The sequence below is a fragment of the Zootoca vivipara genome, chromosome 12 (genome assembly GCF_965207765.1).
Source record: "Zootoca vivipara chromosome 12, rZooViv2.hap1.1, whole genome shotgun sequence".
Classification (NCBI taxonomy): domain Eukaryota; kingdom Metazoa; phylum Chordata; class Lepidosauria; order Squamata; family Lacertidae; genus Zootoca; species Zootoca vivipara.
The window spans coordinates 44714039-44736932 of record NC_142595.1 but is presented as its reverse complement, the minus strand read 5'-3'; the positions used below and the strand labels follow the sequence as shown (position 1 = coordinate 44736932).

General features: G+C 45.5%; 3 protein-coding genes and 1 gene segment (V, D, J or C); 2 read left to right on the top strand and 2 right to left on the bottom strand.

The window, feature by feature from the left end:
* Nucleotides 1–531: 531 nt before the first annotated feature.
* On the bottom strand, nucleotides 532–3961 carry LOC118095001 (olfactory receptor 10D3-like). The gene has a single exon (XM_088655510.1). It carries the CDS (start codon nucleotides 1744–1746, stop codon nucleotides 820–822), a length of 927 nt encoding a protein of 308 aa, XP_088511636.1. The 5' UTR covers nucleotides 1747–3961; the 3' UTR covers nucleotides 532–819.
* A 2363-nt stretch (nucleotides 3962–6324) lies between these two features.
* Nucleotides 6325–8209, bottom strand: LOC148684066 (T cell receptor alpha variable 4-like). The segment is given in 2 exon segments: nucleotides 6325–7051; nucleotides 8098–8209. Coding segments are annotated over 2 exon segments (429 nt in total).
* Nucleotides 8210–13055: 4846 nt separating this feature from the next.
* On the top strand, nucleotides 13056–14222 carry LOC132592990 (olfactory receptor 4E1-like). The gene has a single exon (XM_060281335.2). It carries the CDS (start codon nucleotides 13057–13059, stop codon nucleotides 14020–14022), a length of 966 nt encoding a protein of 321 aa, XP_060137318.2. The 5' UTR covers nucleotide 13056; the 3' UTR covers nucleotides 14023–14222.
* Nucleotides 14223–20081: 5859 nt separating this feature from the next.
* On the top strand, nucleotides 20082–21029 carry LOC118095591 (olfactory receptor 4E1-like). The gene has a single exon (XM_035136837.3). It carries the CDS (start codon nucleotides 20082–20084, stop codon nucleotides 21027–21029), a length of 948 nt encoding a protein of 315 aa, XP_034992728.2.
* Nucleotides 21030–22894: the final 1865 nt, after the last annotated feature.

The following is a 22894-nucleotide window of genomic DNA, read 5'->3' as shown; positions in this document are numbered from 1 at the left end:
CTTGAGCCTTACGAACTGAAAGTCATCCAACACAACAGGACCAGACAGTGCTCTGGACACCCCTTGAGATTCATCTGCTATAATAGATGGTGAATAATGATAATTGTTTTTATTCCTCTCCTCATGGGCGTAGGCAGGGGGGCAGGGGGGGCAGTTGCCCCCCCCTAGAAGCAGGGCCGCTGGCCAGCCTGCCCCGCTGCCCAGTGCCGTCTCCCTTCTCCCTGGCTGGCTGTGGGGCGGGTAGAGGGAAAGCCCCAGAGCCGTGCAAAGCGTTTGCCTGGCTTTCCCTCCGCCCGTCCCACAGCCAGCTGGCTAGAGGACGTCTCCCTTCTCGCTGGCTGTGGAGCGGGTGGAGGGAAAGCCAGCCAAACGCTTTCCCTCCACCCGCCCCGGCGATCGCGGAGGGGGAGGAGGGGATCGGAACAGCCCGATTTCAGGCTGATCCTGGCACCCCCTCGCCCCTGCCGATCGCTTTACTTGCCCCACTGTGCCCCCCCCTAATTTTGATCCTGGCTACGCCCCTGCCTCTCCTCCTTGCTAAATAAGCTTGCTTCACTGGGCCTTATCTCAGACACATTCCAAACAATCAAAAGCACTTCCTGAGAGAGGGGATGTGGCCTGGGAAGGGACATGGCCTGGGAAGAGCCTCGAGGGTCACATCGTGAGGTCTGGAGGGCTGTATTTTACTCCCGGGCCTGAGGATCCCAATTTCTGGAACAGCAATGTGCCCTCATGTTATCATATTGTGCCATCTAGAGGTGAGAAGCTTAGTCTGATGTTCTGTTTCCAATTTGTTTCCCCCTCTTCAACGGAAAGGATCTAAGCACCTTTCATCCTCTTGAAAGCTCCCTGAACCTCCTTGTTCCGCAGAGTGTAGATGATGGGGTTCAACATCGGGGTGACCACATTGCAGAAAATCTGGATGGGCGTAGCTAACACATCACTCAGGGACGGCTGGGTGTAGAGGAGAGCACAGGGCCCAAAGAAGAAGCAAACGACGGTCAAATGGGACGCGCAGGTGGAAGCTGCCTTGCGCCGGCTTTCCGCCGAGCGCATCTTCAGGACCGAGATGGCAATTCTGACGTAGGATGTGAGGATGAGGCAGAAGCAAGCCATGGGCACCACGCCGATGTTGGTGAAGCTCACCGTCTCGATGATGTAGGTATCGGCGCAGGCTAGCTTGACCACTGGGAAGATGTCGCACAAGAAGTAGTCCACCTCGTTGGTTCTGCAGTAAGGCAACGTGAAGGTCAAGCTGGTCAAAATGGTGGCATGGAACGAACTAGTGAACCACGTGCCCGCTGCCAGAAGGGCACACACTTTCCGGTTCATGATGACGGTGTACCTCAGTGGGTGGCAGATGGCGGCGTAGCGATCATAGGCCATGACCGTGTAGAGGAGGCACTCGGTGCTTCCCAGGAAGTGGTAGAAGAAGACCTGGCATGCACATCCGCCTAAGGAGATGGTTCTGCTCCCTGCCCAGATGTTGGCCAGGAACTTGGGAGTGCTGATGGAGGAGAAGCCCAGGTCTACCACAGAGAGATTGCAGAGGAACCAGTACATGGGAGTGTGGAGGCGAGCATCAGTGATGATGGCCGAGAGGATGAGGAGGTTGCCGAGCAAAGTGATGAGGTAGAAAGATAGAAAGACGGCAAAGAGGATGTTGTGTATGCCTTCGGTGTGGGGGATGCCAAGGAGAATGAATTCCAAGATGACAGTGTGGTTTCTCATTTCAGATCCAACCATGTTGCTAAAAGGATTTGGGGGGGGAGAGAGAAAACACACAATCTTGGTCAATTCTTCAGAAATGCAGCAAATCTATTTAGGATACTGAGTTGCAAAGGATCTAAAACTGTTTTGAGGAACCTGTGGCCCTCCAGATGTTGATGGAATCTCAACTCTCATTAGACCCAGCCTGCATGGCTGATGGACAAGGGTGGTGGGACTTGTAGTCAACATCTGGAAGGTTCCCCATTCTACAGGAGCTGGAAGCAATTCTCCAATGTTTCAAACAGAAGTCTTCCTCAACCCTACCTGGAGGTGCCAAGGATTGAACCATTTGCAGCGTTTGTGAAGCATACACACCCAGAGTCAGCTCTAGGTATTATTGGAGGGGTTGCAGATAAGAGTCCTAGCTCATCTTCTTCCTCCTGTCCTGACTGGCTACCTGACATAGGAGGTACACACTGTAAGGCAGAGCCTGGAATAAATAGCAGCTGAGTGAAGGAAAGCACCAGAGTTTGGGGGATGGAAGCAATTGAGCAGTGGAAGAGAGAGAGGCTGCAAAGCAGATTGGAGCATCAATTGGGCTGCAAATCCCTTTGAACTCAGGAGGACTTATTTCTGAGTCCTTGCATAGTGTCAGGCTGTGATCCCTTTGAACTTCTGAATAAGCCTTTTAACCCAATAGGATTTGCAGCTTGTTGTTGTTGTTTAGTCGTTTAGTCGTGTCCGACTCTTCGTGACCCCATGGACCATAGCACGCCAGGCACTCCTGTCTTGCACTGCCTCCCGCAGTTTGGTCAAACTCATGTTCGTAGCTTCGAGAACACTGTCCAACCATCTTGTCCTCTGTCGTCCCCTTCTCCTAGTGCCCTCAATCTTTCCCAACATCAGGGTCTTTTCCAAGGATTCTTCTCTTCTCATGAGGTGGCCAAAGTATTGGAGCCTCAGCTTCACGATCTGTCCTTCCAGGGAGCACTCAGGGCTGATTTCCTTAAGAATGGATAGGTTTGATCTTCTTGCAGTCCATGGGACTCTCAAGAGTCTCCTCCAGCACCATAATTCAAAAGCATCAATTCTTCGGCGATCAGCGTTCTTTATGGTCCAGCTCTCACTTCCATACATCACTACTGGGAAAACCATAGCTTTAACTATACGGACCTTTGTCGGCAAGGTGATGTCTCTGCTTTTTAAGATGCTGTCTAGGTTTGTCATTGCTTTTCTCCCAAGAAGCAGGCGTCTTTTAATTTCGTGACTGCTGTCACCATCTGCAGTGATCAAGGAGCCCAAGAAAGTAAAATCTCTCACTGCCTCCATTTCTTCCCCTTCTATTTGCCAGGAGGTGATGGGACCAGTGGCCATGATCTTGGTTTTTTTGATGTTGAGCTTCAGACCATATTTTGCGCTCTCCTCTTTCACCCTCATTAAAAGGTTCTTTAATTCCTCCTCGCTTTCTGCCATCAAGGTTGTGTCATCTGCATATCTGAGGTTGTTGATATTTCTTCCGGCAATCTTAATTCCGGCTTGGGATTCATCTAGTCCAGCCTTTCGCATGATGAATTCTGCATATAAGTTAAATAAGCAGGGAGACAATATACAACCTTGTCGTACTCCTTTCCCAATTTTGAACCAATCAGTTGTTCCATATCCAGTTCTAACTGTAGCTTCTTGTCCCACATAGAGATTTCTCAGGAGACAGATGAGGTGATCAGGCACTCCCATTTCTTTAAGAACTTGCCAAAGTTTGCTGTGGTCGACACAGTCAAAGGCTTTTGCATAGTCAATGAAGCAGAAGTAGACGTTTTTCTGGAACTCTCTAGCTTTCTCCATAATCCAGCGCATGTTTGCTATTTGGTCTCTGGTTCCTCTGCCCTTTCGAAATCCATGTAAGCATTTTTAGGATCAGGCTGTGGAGTGCTGGGATGTCCAGCCATGTGCACAAATGTGTGAACCGTGCATGCTTCTATGGGATCTCATTCACAGATCTTTTCCTGATAATCTCCAGGTGAAGCACCCATATTGGTATCAAGCTTTTACATGTAGCACACACCATTCTGGACTAATCATTCCAGAATTAGTCCTGTTGAAATCCATGCCTCAGTTCCTCCATCTCTAAAGTAGGAAGCTACCCACCTCATCAGAAGGGCAGGCTGTAGCAGCTGGAGTGGGTGATCAAGGCTAAATTAGGTGCCTCCTGCAGCTAAGAGCCTGGAGTAATTCTGCAAGCATTTCACCAAAGGACAGGGGGAAGATTTTAAATGGATTTTTGCAAATGCAGAAGTTATATATGAATAATAATGCAGTAAAGGCAATTATCCTGAATCAGGATGCAGCAGAGATAGAGTGAGGGAAGTTCTGCTGAGAAGCCAGCTGTGGCAGGCTGCTCTCTCCATCAATTGTCCCTTGGAAGCAGTTTCAGCAGAAGGAGAGAAGGGAAGCAGGAGACCCTTTTAATTAAGAACTTAATTCTGGGCTCGTCCACACTTACCTTTTGCCCTGTGCTTTCTAGGCATGTGTTAAAGCGGGCATCCCCAAACATCGGCCCTCCAGGTGTTTTGGACTACAATTCCCATCATCCCTGACCACTGGTCCTCAGCTAGGGATCATGGGAGTTGTAGGCCAAAACATCTGGAGGGCCGCAGTTTGGGGGTGCCTGTGTTAAAGCATCGTGTCCCAGTGCATTCCCTGCACAAACCAGTTTTGAATGCTGATTCGGAACAAACGACAATTTGGATTTTCCACATATTGCTGTTTACTCCGATTCAGCAGTAAAGAGCAGTTTTTTTTCATCTGGAAAGCAGCGTGACCCAAAAAAAGTGCTCAGATATCATAGAATCATGGAGTTGGAAGGGACCGTGTGGATGATCTAGGCAACGCCCTGAAATGCAGGAATTTTTCACTTAAGGTGAAATCTCACAACCCTGAGATTAAAAGTCTCATACTCTACCAGCTGAGTTATCCCAGCTTTGTGGCTCTTTGAAGTATGAACCTATTCCTAGAAACATGGCACAAAGGGAAGTCCGGATGAGCCCTCAGTGGTGAGAAACAGGTATGCTACCAGGTCTTTTTATTAAGCTCCCACTCCCATCAGCCCTTACTAGCATGGCCAATGGTCACGGATGAAGAGAACATCTGGAGGACCTCACCTAGCACCTGAGTTGGTTTGTTTTCCCTCCTCCCTTCCTATCCCCTTTTCCCCTTTGTGCCATCTCTCCTAGACTGCAAGTGGAAGAGTAGGATCATTGACCTTTGCAAGCCGTTCAGCCAGTATGTACCAAAGAACAGGGCTAATACATTTGGTGAATTGGCAGCAAAAGGCTGCCAATATGGAAATAAGAAAAGGTAGATTTTTAAAAAGCATTTGAACAACAAATAAAAGGAGCCAGAGAAAAGAAATATTCTCTTACCCTGCAGGCGTAGAAGACAGGGAGTTACAGCATTACTTAGTTCTTCTCTCTGATACTGAATCTTATAATCACAGCCCACCACCTGCACCTGTTTCCTTGAAATAAAACTTCTACTGATTGATCAGAGAGGGCATCTTCCTTCCTTCCTTCCTTCCTTCCTTCCTTCCTTCCTTCCTTCCTCAATAAAATCTACTTTGCTCTTACATCTGTTCAGTATCAGTGAAGATCTCCTGTGTTGCAGGTTCTGAGAGTCCAGTTCTTCTGGAGGCATATTTACATCTTCTGTGCCCTTCTGTAGGGATTTAAGACTCTGAGGAGAATGCCTTCCAGCCTCCCTGTCTCATGGCAGCACTCAGTGAAACCACCAGCAGCGTTGCATCAGTTGTTTTTGAACAGTTAATTAGCTGCCTGTAAAATGGAAGGGGAAGTAGCCATCTCTTAGGGGTCCAACAAAGTCTGGGGCCTTTAAAAGGTCTCTTTGGCAGCCTTACCACTCCAGGGTTAAGGAAGGTAAACGGTGTTTCCATGTGCTGCTCTGGTTTGCCAGAAGCAGCTTTGTCATGATGGCCACATGACCTGGAAGCTATACGCCGGCTCCCTCGGCCAATAATGCGAGATGAGCGTGCAACCCCAGAGTCGGTCACGACTGGACCTAATGGTCAGGGGTCCCTTTACCTTTACCTTAGGAAAGCAAAGGTTGTGAAGGATGCACAAAGCCCACAATGGCTAGGTTCTCCCTCCAATGTCACAGGCAGTCTGCCTCTGAAAACCTGTTGCTTGTAATCAGTAGTGCAGAGAGCACGGCCAAACTCATGCCCTCCTTGCAAGCTTCCCATAGGCATCTGGTTGGCCATTGTGAGAATAGGACGCCAGACCAGATGGAAGCTGCAGTTCAAGGGCATCTGGTGTGCCCTTCATTGGTTACCCTTGGACTGTGGGAACAAAGGCTTCTATCCAACTAAGTCTTATTCAGAGTAGGCCCACTGAAATTCACGGACTTAGTCATGTTCATTAACTTCATTTTTTCCCCAATTATATTTTATTAAGTTTCAACATTTTTAGCATATACAATCAAAACACCATTACATCTTTTTTTCTTATTTTTGATGACTCCTGCCCTGTTTTCCATGCTGTGCCCTATCTTCCATCTATTAAATCGTAACCTCAATATTATAATCTAATTACTTACGTTGCTCATGGCTCAAATCCTGCTCGCGAGTTCGTCATACAGTAGCCTTTCTTTAAGTAGTCCAAAAAGTCATGTTCATTAACTTCAGTGGGTCTACGCTGAAGTAAGCATTGGATGGAACCCAGAATGCTGGACCAGACAGACCTTTCATCTGACCCAGAAACCTCTTCTTACATCCTTCTGTTTGACAGTGGATCAGAGTGTCTAGGAAAGGATGGACTCTTTTCCATTAGAAGTTGACTGTCCGCCTATCAGGGATGCTGTAGCCGCTGTTTACTGACAGGAGGGTGGACTGGAAGACGTTTGAGAGCCCTTCCAACTCTAGGATCTTGTCAGTGGTATCCACAGCAGGGCACTGTGCTGAGATTCTGCTCCAAGAGCAACACTGAGCAGGCTGGTAGCTTTTGTGCAGATGGCGCCTGGCTTCCTTCCACTGTGTCACTCATGGCACAGAAATATACAGCAGTGTCGCTCAGTCTTGCCACGTCTTTTTTCAGCGTGGTGCGGCGAGATTCTTTGATCACGTCTAGCGTGAACTCCTCGGCAGCTGCAACAGACTTTCCCTCATAGCTGTGTCCCAAGTAGGACATTGTGCTCCCAGCCTGCTTGTACCAATACATCGTGTCGTGGGACGCACTAAGGTTTTGAGCACAGTCAATCAGGATCTTGCCTCCTTCCAAGGAGAAGACTTTCTCAGGTTGCATGACTTGGCCAAAGCCAAAGCACTGAGCCACTGTGTGGAAAGAGACGGTGATTATAGGAAGACGACGCTGAAGGAAGGGCTGTAATTCACTGGTGGTGCAGAAGGTCCCAGGTTCAATCTCTCACAGCATCTACAGGTAGGACTGGGAGAGACACTGTCTGAAATCCTGGGGAGCCTCTACCAGTTGATGTAGACAATAAGGAGCTAGATGGATTGGAACAATCTCTGTCTAAGACCCTGGAAAGCTACTGCTGTTCAGATTATTGGACTAGATCAGGTTTAGCTTACATGGCACCCCCCAGAGTTGTTCCTGGACCACAACTCCCATCAGCCCCAGCCATCATGACCAATAATAATAATAATAATAATAATAATAATAATAATAATTGTATTATTTGTACTCTGCCCATCTGACTGGGTTGCCCCAGCCACTCTGAGCAACTCCCAGCATATACAAAAACATAATAAAACATTAAACATTAAAAAACCTCCCAATACAGGGCTGCCTTCAGATGTCTTCTAAAGGTTGTGTAGCTACTTATCTCCTTGACATCTGATGGGAGCATAGCTGCCAAGTTATCCCCTTTTTTAAGGGAAATTCCATTATGCTGAATAGGCTTCCTCGCGAGAAAAGGGAAAACTTGGCAGCTATGGATGGGAGGGCATTCCATGGGGTGGGCGCCACTACCAAGAAGGCCCTCTGCCTGATCAGAAATGATGGGAGTTGAGGACCAACCATTTCTGGAGGGCAGCACATTGCCTAGTCCGAGGCAAGATGGACATACGGTTTGACTTGGGCCACACCGTACAGTGATAGCACTTTAAACAGTCATGGCTTCCGCTGAAGAAATCTGGGCACTGTAATTTGTTACGGATGCTGAATGTTGATGGGTAGCTCCCTGTTCACCTCACGGAACTACAATTCCCAGACTTCCCTGTGAAAGAGGATTGATGGTTAAACCATTGTAGTAATTGTGTCTCTGAGGGGAATAGGGGTCTCCTAATGACTCTCAACATCCTTAACAAACAACAGTTCACACGATGAACTAGACTTTAAGAGCAAATAGCAGGCTCACCAATTGTGAAGAGCAGCGCCAGGAACATCTTTCGGCTCAAGGCTGAAGAGTAGCTATACCGCTGAAATGAGGAGGGTGTCTGGCCACCCCTAGCTCTTAACAGGTCCTTCTGTCAAAAGATCACCACATTACGAATGACAGAAAGGGAGTTTCCTGCATCGCTCTGAAAAGCCTGCTGATCTCAGCACACCACAAACCACCACCACAAACCGATGCTTTGCTTTCACCCTATTTCCTCTTCTTAAAGCTGAAAATAGGAATGATCCAGAACATTCTATATACAACACATGACCAATTGTGGAATCTGTTGTAGTTTTCTTATATAGCAGCTGGGGGGGTGTAATTTAAACCAGGGAAACAGTACGGATGAAAGGGTTAAACAATCCCACACCCCTAATAGCACTGCTCCTATGATATTTGTAGCCCCTTGTGCGTAGGGAGCACCCTGCTTCAGTGTCTAACATGTGGAAAAGGAAAAGCTGTCCATTTAAAGTCAGGAAGAGTAGAAGTTGGCCCCCTCTTCACCACAAATTTAAAGCAATATTATATCACTTTAAATGGGCACGGCATCCCCCAAAGATTCCTGGGTGCTGGACTTTGTTAAGGGTGCTAAGAGTGGTTTAACAATCAATCCCTCTTCCCAGGGAATTCTGGGAACTGGAGCTCCGTGAGATGAATCGGGGTCTCCAAATGAGTCTCATCCTGAGCGGAATTGGCCTCTGTATGTTTAGAACAATAGGTTTAACAATGGCTAGGGGCAGAATTCCTTGGAATGAGGGAATGAAAAGGATGAAAAGGGTAAAAAATTAAAAAGGAGGCCCATGTTTCAAGCTGGGGTGAAGGGAGGAGAGCAACCTTTTCAACCCACACTGAGCATTAAAGGGGGTGCCTGTGCCTTCAGTTGCTGTAACTTGCTGATAACACAACCTCTTGCTCTTCTAGGTCCAATGTGTGAGGCAGACAATGGCCAGGGAAGTTATCATCAGAAATATCTACATGAAACATGAAGAAGACTTACATTTCTCATTGTCATGGGCTGATATCCATGATGTAATTTGATGTCAGGACACTGGCAGGCCCTGTAATGAGATCAGAAGCCTCTCATTCTGTTTCAATCACACCTTCATCTGCTCTTCCTCCTCCTTTTTTCCCCAGAATTTTATCCTTCCTTATCACAAAATTTTAAAAGACATTGACCATTCCTGGTTGTTTTCTGACCCCTAGTGGTCACTTTTGTCATTCTACAAGCTTACCTAAAATTCAAAACAGATGTTGGGGGGGTGAATATAAACACCTCCTCTCTCTACTTACGTCTTCCTTCTTTAAAAACATAAGAAGGACCTGCTGGATCAGCCATTTAGTCCAGCATCCTGTTCTCACTGTGGCCGACCAGATGCCTGTGGGAATCCTCAAGCAGTACCCAAGCACAATATCCCTCTCCCCACCTGAGGTTTCCGGCAACATCATTCCTAAGTGTCCAAAGCAAAACAGAAAGCTATACTGTACACAGTTCCCAGCATGCAATGCTGGTGTGTTACACAGACATGTGGACAGGCAACAGTCCCACTTCTGCTCTTAATGTGGAATGGAATATCCCAACAGTGACATCACATGTCTGTGTTGTGGCAATGGGCACCCACAGCCTGAGAGTGAGATGCCACCCCTGACGCACTTTGTATGAGGCTGCCCTGGACCCCTCTAGTTCTCCAGATGACACTGAACTCAAATGCGCATCAGTCCCAAGCAGAATAGCAGGGGATGATGGGAGTTGTAGTCCAGCAACAACTGCAGGGCCAGAGGTTCCACATTTCAGGGAGGGGCATGATTAGGTTGAAATTGGGGAGAGTCAGGCCTCCTCCTTGCCACCACTATTCAAGGACTCCTTCATATCTCATCTCACCAGGCAGCACAAAAGCACATCACATTGGATCAGAACAGCAGAGAATCCAAATTAAAGAAGGAAGTTGTTGTTGTTTTTCTACCCCTTGCAGAGAACAGTGATGCTGTACAAATGTTCAACAGCATCCTGGAAGTTTTGGACATCCTAACTATCTCCCTTGTGGTGCCATGTCAGGAGTTCTGATCTCTGCGGGGCTGACTTGCTGAAGATTTGCAACAAAGTGAAATTGGCAAGAGCCTGGATTGATGCAAAACAGCAGAAGGTTATATATCCTGAGAGAGGCAACCTGGTTCTTAAACTTTTCAGAAGACAACAGTGGAGAACGGCTGCTACATTCCTGAGGTTACTGCAACCTTGCAGGTCTTTTTTTTTATTTATCGTTTGAAAGCGTGGATCACTCAAAAAGATTTAGGGGTTGGTTGATGCTAAAATAACTTCATTAGTGGTTTGAAACAAGACTCCTTGTCAGCTCCTCCTGCTCCTCTTCTGCTGCTGCTGCTTCAAGATAAATCTTAAGATAAAATCTTAAAAGCAGGGATGTGGGTGAGAAGGCAATTCAGATCAGGGAGTGGTGTTGGGAAATGAGGTGTTTAATTCTCCCCAAAGCAGTTTTTCTGATCAAAATCTCTCTCTCTCTCTCTCACACACACACACACACACACCCAAAGCTCCAATTGCATTTGCCCCAATGTACAGGGGGGGGCGGATCTGGATTCATTTTTCTCCAGCAAAATTAACAGCAGGTGTGTGTGTGTGTGTGTGTGTGTGTGTGTGTGTGTGTCTTTGATAGGGGAAATCACAAAGATGGCAACGGCTAAACAGTGTGAATTTCTCCTAAAAACAGATTTTGTATGCAGTTTTGACAAGAGTAAACATTTTTGCAAGCACTTGCTCCTAACATAATGCATTTTTGTATGCCATTTCCACTGTTATGTTCATTCCCCTAATATATGCATTTTTATAAACCTCCACTGCAAGATTTAGATAAGTGTGGATTTTGATGGATGGCTGTGTGTCGATGCTTATATTGTTTCAGAAAGAGCAAAGTTAATAGGTTCATCTTTAAATGTGGCCTGAATCAAATCTCTCCCCCATCCTTTACCACTTCTAAATTAAGGTGTACTTTGGCCCCTGTATGGTTACCATAGTGAAGCTATAGTAACAATTATCTGTATTTCATTTGAATGCAATCTGGCTGCATTGCCTTATTTCTTTATCACTCTTTACAATCCTCTTCTCCTCTCTCAAAGGAGGCGGATTCTCCCAAAGAATCCCGGGAAGGAACTGTAGTTTGGTTTTTTTAAAAAAATTAAATATCGGATTTTAAGAATTTAAATCGGATTTTATTTTTTTAAAAATTGGATTTTTTAAAATTTAAATTGGATTTTAAAAATAAAATGCTTTGGATGAAAAAAAATCTTTCTAAAGATAGTTTTCTATTTAAGTTACATTATAGTCCAAATGATTTATCAGGAAATAAGGATTTGTTTAAAGTTTTTCATGTGTGCTAAAACTCAGTCTAAAGTTATATATATATAAATGTTTTACCACATCAGTTAACAAACATGGATACATATGTTATAATTACAGGTAGGTAGCTGTGTTGGTCTGGGTCGAAATAAAATAAAAAAATTCACTCAGTAGCACCTTAAAGACCAACTAAGTTTTTATTTTGGTATGCACACGGAAGCTCATACCAAAATAAAAACTTAGTTGGTCTTTAAGGTGCTACTGAAGGAATATTTTTATATGTTATAATGTTAGTGTTTTAGTTAAATAAATTGTTTAAATTGTTATTGCTGTTAACAGAGAAATCTGCCCTCAGATTTCTCCGTTAACACTGCGAAAATGATTATTTTCCCCCTTCCAATAAAGTACAGCAGAAAAATTGTCCGAATATAAACAGTTAACTTATTATACCCCACAAAAAATTCATAATTATCTGTCTCTGTATTTCTAATAGTACAGTGGTACCTCCAGTTGCGCACAGGATCTGTTCCGGAGCTCTAGTCGGATTCCTAGGTGTGCATCTCCGGAGGTGCCGCTTCTGCACATGTGTGCAGTGCGTAGAGTGCTTCTGTGCATGCGCACGCAGTGCAACCTGGAAAAATACTTCTGGGTTTGCCACACACGCATCCCGAAGGTTATGTAACCAGAGGTGAATGTAAGTAGAGTTACCACTGTATAACCAAATCAGTAATTTTTGATATAACTGTAAAAATTACTCTGAAAAATTATTATTCTGAAAATGAAACCTTCATCTGGTTGTAAATATTAAGATTACAGCAGCAAGAATGAGTCTTTCTGTAAAAATAATAATAATAATAATTAATCAAGTCTTACTGATTATATTCTTTTTCTTGTTACAGGTAGGTAGCCGTGTTGGTCTGGGTCGAAGTAAAATAAAAAAATTCCTTCAGTAGCACCTTAAAGACCAACTAAGTTTTTATTTTGGTATGAGCTTTCGTGTGCATGCATGGTATCTGAAGAAGTGTGCATGCACACGAAAGCTCATACCAAAATAAAAACTTAGTTGGTCTTTAAGGTGCTACTGAAGGAATTTTTTTATTCTTTTTCTTGACATCTTTATTGAAAGTTCAAAAAATACATAACCATATGTACACTAAACATGGTGAGGTGTGTGTGTGTGTGTGTGTGTGTGTGTGTGTGTGAGAGAGAGAGAGAGAGAGAGAGAGAGAGAGAGAGAGAGAGAGAGAGAGAGAGAGAGAGTAACAAGGAGAAATAAAGGGGGGAGGAAAAAACCCAAAACTGTATACTTTACAAAGTTGTTATTGTACTTTACCAGATCTTAACCTGTTACAGTATTTGTAAGAATGGTTTCCAAATATCATTGAATTTGTCCATGACAAGTCTGCGTTTATATGAAGTTGTTCATATGTTGCGAGTTTGTATGAATCTTCAGCCCATTCTTTCTGTAAACAGCTCTGAGGGTTTCTGTTTTCAATCAAGTGGTATGTAGAGTTTATGAAATAATAAATACAGCACCTTCTAGGCCACTCAAAATGTTCGTCTGCTATTTCCCTTTTTCTAGAACGGAAATGGAAGAACGCGTTGTTCCAAACTGGACTGTGGTAGCCCCAAACCAGACCTCGGTGACCGAGTTCATCCTCGTGGGGCTGTCCAACAACCCTGGGACGCAGCTGGTGCTCTTTGTGGTCTTCCTGGTGGTCTACCTGCTCACCTTGGCCGGCAATATTCTCATTGTGGTCACCATCATCCACAACCAGGGGCTGCACACTCCCATGTACTTCTTTCTGAGCAACCTCTCCTTCATCGATGTCTGCCACGCCACAGTCACTGTGCCCAAGATGCTGGCCGACTTCCTCTCGGCTGCAAAGACCATCTCCTTTGGGGGCTGTGTGGCCCAGATGTTCTTCCTCCACCTCTTTGCCTGCACTGAGATCTTCCTCCTCACCGTCATGGCCTATGACCGCTATGTGGCCATCTGCAACCCGTTGCATTACCTCACCATCATGAACCACAAGGTCTGCCTCCTGCTGGCCGGCACGATCTGGCTGGGCGGCACGGTGCACTCTCTTGCCTTGACTGGCATGACCATCAAGCTACCCTACTGTGGGCCCCAGAAGGTCGACAACTTCTTCTGTGACGTCCCCCCGGTCATCAGGCTGGCATGCACAGACACCTACGTCATTGAGATTCTCATTGTTTCCAACTCGGGGCTGATCTCCGTGGTCTGCTTCGTGGTCCTGGTGGTCTCCTACGGCATCATCCTGGTCTCCCTCCGCAAACGTTTTGTGGAAGGCCGGCGCAAGGCACTCTCCACATGCGCGGCTCACCTCACGGTGGTGACCCTCTTCCTGGGGCACTGCATCTTCATTTATTCCCGTCCCTCCACCAGCTTCTCGGAGGACAAGGTGGTCTCGGTCTTCTTCACTGCTGTCACCCCTCTGCTGAACCCCATCATCTACACGCTGAGGAATGAGGATATGAAGCAGGCGCTCAACAAACTGTTTGGCAGGAAGGTGACGGTGGAGAAAAAGTGAGGGTCCGACTGTGCTATGAAGAGGTGCAGAGGGAAGGTGGGGAGAAGGGCCCAGGTGAAATGTCACCACAGCCAGGGTGAAATCGGGCAAGCGAGCATGGAACCCTATGGATCTCAAGCACTGCACATCTTCCATGGGTTCACCATGAAAATGTGAGGTTTGGAACATAGAAGAAAACCTGGCACTCAGAGATTTTCAACTTGGGGGACAGTACATGAGTTAAGACAGTTTCCTGATCCCCCGATCAAATTTTGCACTCCTGCACTCACAAAAGACTTATCCTTATGATGTTCCTGGGTGAGCACTTGCTGTTCACTGCTACTTTTCAAGAGCCTATGGGTCAGAGCTTCTAAATGCTGAAGTGTCCATCGACGCCAACACGGCCCCTGGCAAACTCTTAAACTCTAGATTCTGCATATGGAGCAAATGAAAATAAATATGAGCTGCAAATTTAAAAAATTCCTTCTGGTAGCACCTTACTGGAAGGAATTTTTTTAATTTTGTTTCGACTACGTCAGACCAACACGGCTACCTACCTGTAACATGAGCTGCAAATGTTGATTATCAAAATGCATATTTAATAAACTTACACATGCATCCATGACTTGCATGCTTTAGCTTGGATTTCAAACTATTTTGTGGAGGGGGGGCTTCCACTTGCTGTACAGAGGGGTGCATTTCAGTACAGAAAATGTGCAGGGAATCTAACAAAATCCCTGCAGCCACCTGAAACAACTGAAGGATTTCGCCGTGTTACTTTAAAGGTCTATATAGGAGAAGTAGTGTTGGCTGGGGGCAGTGGCGTACCAGGCCCAGGCGGTACCCCGTGCGGCGCCTGTGCGGCAGCCCATACAAACTGTGCATGTGCAGCATCCCGTGCGTGCACACTCCATATGGGGTGCCGCACATGCGCAATCCGTACGGGCTGCTGCTCATGCGCAGCGGCATCCCGTATGGACGCCGTGCAAGAGCGGTAGCCTGTACGGATGCCGCACCCTCGAAGCAGCGGGGCTCGGCTTGGGAGTCGCAGGGGGGCACGCTGAGTGTCACCCCCCTCCAGGGTGGCACCCGGGGCGGACCACCCCCAACACACACACCCTTGCTATTCCCCTGGCTGGGGGAAGGTTGTCACTCAGCTGCAGAGAACCTACTTTGCATTCAGAAGGTCCCACAATCAATTCCTGGCATCTCCAGACACACTTTTATTCATTTAATAAGATTCATATACTGCTTAATTTTTTTAAATAAGAAAAATGCTACACATTTTACTACACAGAATAGTATATAATATTCATTTTTTTTAAAAAAAATGGCAGTAAAAGCAGAAAGATGTAGCAAAATTACGGAAATATAAATGCAAAAGATTTTTCAAGCAAATGCACTGCACATAATAAAATTACATGCCCGTGTAGGCTTGCCTATTCTTAGCAAACATTAACAGCACCAAGGAAATGCCTGCCTAATTTCCAGTGGCAGGGAGTTCCAGAGAACAGGCACACTGAAGATCGAGTCTTCATTAAGTGTGAAACAGGCACTTGGTAATGTGGCACTTGTAAATGTGCCCGCCCCATAGAAAGAAAGGCTCTTCCAGACCAGCCTTTTTCTTTTTCTTTTCTTTTTTTGCAGGTATATCCTGCATCACATGCTAGCTTTCTGCATGCAAGGACTTTCTCCCTATAGAGGACCTGCAGTCTGAAGTGGTATAGACTGGGTGACCAGTAGAGGGTCAGCCAAACTCAAACATTGTTGGATCTCCCGACCATACTTCGTTTCCTTTCAGGCTTTTATTCTGCCTCTGAAAACCAGTTCCTGGGAATCCCAAGTGGGGAGAGCACTGTGATTCTCAAGTCCTGCTTGCAGGCTTCCTGGAAGCATCTGCTTGGTTACCTGTCAGAATGGGATATTGAAGATGATGGGCCTTTGGTCTAATCCACCCACCTTTGGTTAAAATTATCTAGCTACTGATCCTCACTGCATCCCCTGATCTAGACCTGTGCAATAATGGATTTAGACTGGATGAGTTTCCGTTGTACAATTATGGGCAATTGTTGTGTTGTTCTCTGTCCGAATTGACACACGATTCCTCAAAGCCTAAGAGGGCTTGTTAAACAAAGCCAGGCTTAATTTCGATGTTTATAAAACTTTGGGCCAACTTGCGTAAGACCTCCCCTGTGACTTAATTGTGAGAACTTCAACTTGCAATCCTCGCTTTGATGCTCCAATCTGTGTTAGACATTCTCAACTATGACAGAATTAGAAGCATATTGAGGGAGGAAAAGCATAAAGGATCTCCAGAGTTGGCAACCAGAGGGGACAAAGCAACATGTCGTGAGTCTTTTTGCGTCCCTTACTTTTGGGTTGGGTAGTCCTTATTTTAATCACAACTCTTTAGGTATCTCAAGCTTCGCGGAAACGAAACTTGAATGAAACTGTAGACTTGGATTCTTTCTATATTTAAATTATGCCAAAGGAAAACCAAAATGTAGAGACCTGATCTGGATCTAAACTTCACGTTGGTTTAGAGGCAATTTATATGCAGGGTTATTCATTTGGCCCAAGACTACACTATATAGTAGCAATTTTATACGAAGCAAATTCAGCTAGGACTATCGTTCTTAGAAACGCAGCCTGGAAGGGTCAAAATGCACTTCGAAGAGAGTGTTGAAATTACAAGTTCTTCTCTCTCATTCCCTTAAGCTGATCTGCGTGGCCTTCAGAGGCAGTCAGAAGAAACTGTTTTTAAATTGAATGTTAGGTGCTTGTCCAAAAATATCTCTGCCCTAAGAATCTCCAGCACCTCCAGAAAGAAATGTATGGTAAGTGGCATTTTATTCATTCAGCTGCAGAAGGGAGGGTGGGGGATTCTGTGAGCGGGTGCACAGCATTCACTGAAAGCACATATAACGCACATTTAAAGTGCATTAATCTTCCCCCCCAAAGAATCCTGGGAACTGTCATTTGTTAAGGATGCTGGAAATTGCAGCTGTGCAAGAGGGAAACTACAGTTTCTAGCATTTGTTGGGGAAGTCATGTGCTTTCAATGTGTGCTGGATGTTCTTTAAATCTATCCTATGGATCTGCCCAGATCTTAAATGAACAAAACTTCTCTGTTGAAATTATATATAGAAACATACTTGAAATCACACCTGTCACTGAGGTCCAAAACTGACAAATTGGCCAAGTCCTGTTGTTGTTGTTTAGTCGTTTAGTCGTGTCCGACTCTTCGTGACCCCATGCACTCCTGTCTTGCACTGCCTCCCGCAGTTTGGTCAAACTCATGTTCGTAGCTTCGAGAACACTGTCCAACCATCTCGTCCTCTGTCGTCCCCTTCTCCTTGTGCCCTCAATCTTTCCCAACATCAGGGTCTTTTCCAGGGAGTCTTCTCTTCTCATGAGGTGGCCAAAGTATTGGAGCCTCAGCTTCAGGATCAGTCCTTCCAGTGAGCACTCGGGGCTGATTTCCTTCAGAATGGATAGGTTTGATCTTCTTGCAGTCCATGGGACTCTCAAGTCTCCTCCAGCACCATAATTCAAAAGCATCAATTCTTCGGCGATCAGCCAAGTCCTAGCAGTTGTTAATTTTTAAATGGGTGTAAATGCATTGTTCATTAATGGAGTCATGTGTATTCATTTGCACTACCCAAATGCAGAAATGAGATCCAGCATAATGAGAATAACATATTTAAATAATAGCAAGCTTCTAAGTCCTTTCTGATGTGAGGACAGGTTTTCAAGTGTCTTGAGCAACATATGGCAGCATCTCAAAAGCTGTGTGTATGGTGGGGGGAAGAGAGAGAATGCCTTTGCACTCTAACTAACGCAAAAACAAAACTATACCGTGATAAATCCCTGAAACGAAGTATTGATAAAGTGAATAATAATAAAACTAAACTGATAATAGTTCAAAAAAATTCAAATGCAACCTATGGTACATAGGGAGCACGATAAGAACGGTAAAGGCTAGAATATTAGAGCACAAAAGCCGTATTGCAAACCCAGTGGTAGAGGCACCGCTCACGTCCCATTTTATATCAGCTAACCATAGAGCCACAGACTTCAGGTGGTTCGTAATCTACAAACATACTAGCAAGGAACCAAATTTGGATATTCTGCAAAAGAAATTCTTGCAAAAAGAAACATATTTGATACACAGGTTTGCATCAGGGCCATCCCTAGGCCCGGGCTGGGTGGCGCAAGGCGCCAGGGCACCTGGCCATCAGGGGCGCGGAAGGGGTGCCGAACCGCTGGAGATTGCTGAGGGGCCAGAGATCTACCAGGAATGATCTACCAGTAGATCGTGATCTACTTGTTTGACATGCCTGATTTATACAAGTGCACATTATTCAGAGCTTCTTAGAACAGAGCTTCAAGCCTTTTAGCACAGACTACGGTCACTTCCAGATAATTTGTTTATTGAGCATTAATCCTCATTTGGCTGCATCGTTTGCAGGGGGCGGTCAAGACAATCCACTGCTTTCCGAAATTCATAAAAATCTGCAAGGCCATTGAGGCTGATGCCTACACTGATGCTTCCACCTGGAAGCATCCTGAGTCTGCTGGTTAGCGAGCCCTCCATTCAGATATGTTTGCAGCTAGGTGGTGTGACATTGCACCCGGCAACTGTTATCCCACACTTATTATACTGCATTTGCTCACTGCTTGCCACGCAAGAGGGCCAAATCAACTTCAGTCACACAAGCAGTATGTGAGATTGAATCCTTCTTGAACACAGCAACAGTCTGGAAGAAAGCAATTTCTCCATCTCAACCTCTCTCTCCCTCTCCCTCCCTTCCTTTCATTGTTCTATTGCAGAGGTGGCTACTCATTTGTGGCCCAAAGATAGGAGGGAGACAGAAATTCAGTTCTGCTTGCATTTAAAGGGGAACCCTAGCTCATCTGCACTTGCTGAAGGAATGCGTAAACCATACAAATATTGCTTTCTATGAGGGAACACCGCTCTGCCAAATTGTGTACATGTTGGCAAAATAGCACACAAAATTGCGTATGTTAGGAGAAATTTGCACTGAAATGCTGCTGATTTTTCATGGGGACCTTTTTTAAAGCGGGGGGGGGGCATGAACCGATCCAGAAATGTGGAGAAATGAATTTAGGACTCACAAAAGGAGAAAAATACTCACCCCAGCAGATCTCGCCATAGGACTGCCCCTTCGCCTTTGTTATTTGTTTTTATCTGGCCTTCTTAATCATGGTCAAACTGGATGCTGCCTTTTTTTTGTTTCTGGCCACTTCAGCTTGTTTCAATTCCTTAGGCTTTTTTTATATGTATTGTGAGCCTCCTCAGGCAAGCTATGGCTCAAAAGGTGGCATATCCATAAATCTCTCAATAGAAATAAGTATATCTTTTTCCCCTCCTCAGAGTGGGGACATGGCAGAGAGGAAAGAATTAACCCTCCTCTCTCCCACTGCCTCAGCCCCAAACTAGATCTGAACTCTGCAGCTGGTTTTTTAAATTCTTATTTTTTATACTTTTCAGATATATACATTTCACTGATTTTACAATCATTTTGACATTTTAAAACTTGACTTCCTTCCCCCTCTTTCTGCGGTTTCTTAAATTTATTTTTAATATCTTCTGCATATCCAAATTCACTTAACTTACTCATTTATTTATCTTCTTTCAATATATACTCTTACATAACTGCAGGTTGTATTACAATAATCCTGCCAGTGTTTTTATCTGTTTACTGTAAATATTCCATAAACCATTTCCATTCTTGTTTGTTATCTTGATTTCTTATTCTTCCGGTAAGTTTCACCATTTCTACATATTCCATAAGTTTTTGTATCCATTCTTCCTTTGCTGGGAGTCTGCGGCTGGTTTTTTAGCTTAAAAAAAAAAAAGATTCAAGGTTTCTGATCAAAGGCCTCCCATGCCATGTAACACTAATCACAGGTGGAAATAGATTTCAACTTCCTTCTCCTCTTCCTGTATATTTGGGGTGGTTCTCTCTGTTTTCGCCCAAAGAGACTCCAATCAGAATTTCAGTTTCTCATCCTCCCTGTTTTGTCCTGCATTCCTTCCAGCCTCTGCCACAGAGATGTATGCAGTACCAGAGAATGTCACTACTGTGAAGACATTTGTCCTGTCAGGCTTGACCACTAGCCACAGCACCGAACTGGCGCTCTTCGTTTTCTTCACAGCTATCTACTGCCTGATCCTAGTTGGCAATGTCCTCATCGTCATCACCATCATCTACGACCAACATCTTCACACGCCCATGTATTTCTTCCTCAGCAACCTCTCCTTCATCGACGTCTGCCATTCGTCCGTGGTCATGCCCAAAATGCTCGCCGACTTCCTAGCGGAGACGAAGACCATCTCCTTTGGGGAATGCATAGCCCAGATGTTCTTCCTCCACCTCTTTGCTTGCACGGAGATCTTCCTCCTCACCATCATGGCCTACGACCGCTACGCCGCCATATGCAATCCCCTCCATTACAGCACCATCATGAGCCGCCGGGTCTGCCTCCAGTTGGCTGTGGCCATGTGGCTGGGCGGTTTGCTCCACTCCATAGCCCTGACATTGTTGACGCTCAATGTGCCCTACTGCGGCCCCAACAGCATTGACAACTTCTTCTGTGACGTCCCTTTGGTCATCAAACTGGCCTGTGCCAACACTTACGTCTTCGAAATCCTCATTGTATCCAACTCGGGGGTGATCTCGGTGGTCTGCTTTGTCGTTCTGGTGGTCTCCTACGTGGTCATCCTCGTTTCCTTGAGGAACCGCTTCTCTGAAGGGCGGCGGAAGGCTCTGTCGACTTGCGCTGCTCACCTAACGGTGGTCACCTTCTTCCTGGGCCACTGCATCTTCATCTACCTCAGACCGGCCAAGAGTTTGGCTGCGGACAAGGTGGTTTCTATCTTCTTCACGGCGGTCACACCCCTGCTCAACCCGGTCATCTACACCCTGCGGAACGAGGACATGCTGAATGCCCTGAACAAGCTGCGAGGCCGACAGGTCAATCTGGAAGGCAAAGGGCATTAGGAGGAAGAGGGATGAAATGGTGTAATCATAAAAGTGCAAAGCTGCTTTATTTCGAACATCGTTTGCAAACTAGTAAGAACGAACAGCTTTTGACTACAATCAGCAAACAATATTTCATATCGAACTTGGGTATACCCCAGAATTCAGCAGTGGATTTGAAACCTTGGTTTTACTGGATTCATTTCAGTGCAGGCTCCCTACTGATCTTTGGAACTCCCTGCCTATTGACATCAAGCAGGTCCCTTCACTGTACTATTTTCAACATTTGCTAATACATATATATATTTCAGGCAAGCCTATCTAGACATGTAAAATGTTGACATGTTCTTTAATCTGGTCTTCAGCTTGTTGTTTATTTTAATTATTTTTTGAATGTGTTAAATAGTTGTTTTTAAACATTGTTGTTTTTTAACTGATGATTTCATTATTTTTTTCCTTTTGTAAAATGCTTTGAGGAGGTTTCTTAAAATCAAGCGGCATACAATTTTCATGGAGCCAATTGATAAAATGCCCTTCAGTCTGCGGCCACATCCACACAATATATTTAAAGCAGACTTGCCCCACTTTAACCCTCGTGGATTTCCTCAAGGAATCTTGGGAACTGTAGTTTCTTAAGAGTCCTGGGAATGATAGCTCTGCAAGGGGTCTCTCAACCAACTACAGTACCCAGGATTCTTTGGGGGAAAGTCGTGGCTGTTAAAGTGGTATCAATATGTTTTTAATCCAACGTGTTCTGGACACTAATTAATGTGTTCTTACAATCTGTGCCTGCTCCATGATAGACTTGTATCGGACCTTTATAGATGGAGGGGTTGGGACCATAAAACCCCGGGGCCTAATGTGGCCCTCCAAACTTCTCTGCCTGGCCTTTGAGTCTCTTCCCAGGCCATAATCCCTCTTCAGCCATTCCTCCCTCCTCAGGCCATGGCCTTCACCTGCCCTACTTCGCACTATCCTTGAGTGGTTTGGTCTTGCTGGAATTTGTCCTTGAGCTCTGATAATGCCTGGTTGGAGACCAGAGAGGGGTGTGAAAGCATCTGTAGGAAGTAGCCCAATGTAGCAAGGTAAAATTCAACATGCGTTGCTTGGCCCATTATCAAACCCTCCAAGTGTCCCGATTTTCCAAGGGCAGTCCTGGAATTACAAAAGCCATCCCAGCTTCTGATTTGATCCTGGAATGTCCCTATTTCATTCCCTGCTGCTGCTGCTGCTAAGCTCAGGGAGGTGAATGAGCTGGTGCTTGTCCTCAGCAGCTGTGAGGGAGCCTCCTGTTGCCTCTCCATGGCTGCCACTGCCGGCCTCCTTTCTCGGACAGCTCATAGCGGTTGCTGGAGAGCAGGTGAGGAGGAGGAGAGACTGCTGCCACCAAGGACCATGGAGGAACCACGAGGAACGGGCTCTGAGGGACAGACAGAGGGCAGGGCCACCCTGGGTGGGAAGCAAGGAGGAGTGGAGCACAAGGAGTCTTGGTTTTTATTTTTATTTTTAAAATGCTTTGTTAATTGTGCCCTTTCCTAATATTTATTTATTCGTGCCTTTTTTCCTTTTTGTAAATCTACTGAAGAATAAAATAAAATCGGGATGAAGGGGTTTTCTCGGGACGGTGGAAGTAGTGAAACTCGCCCTTCTTCTGATAGGCAAAAAAATGGGGGGTTCAAAATGTCCCCTTTTTCATCTGAAGGATGTTGGAGGGTCCACATTATGCCTCTGGCTCTTCCCACCACCACTGGAATGTGGCCCTCTGGCACACCAGGCACATCCAGGTTCAGGTGCATTGTGATGACACCATCACCGCAGGCCAAGTCCTGGAGGCTTCAAACCCCGCTTCAGCCTTCATGCCATGAGTTGAGAAGTTCCTAAACAAA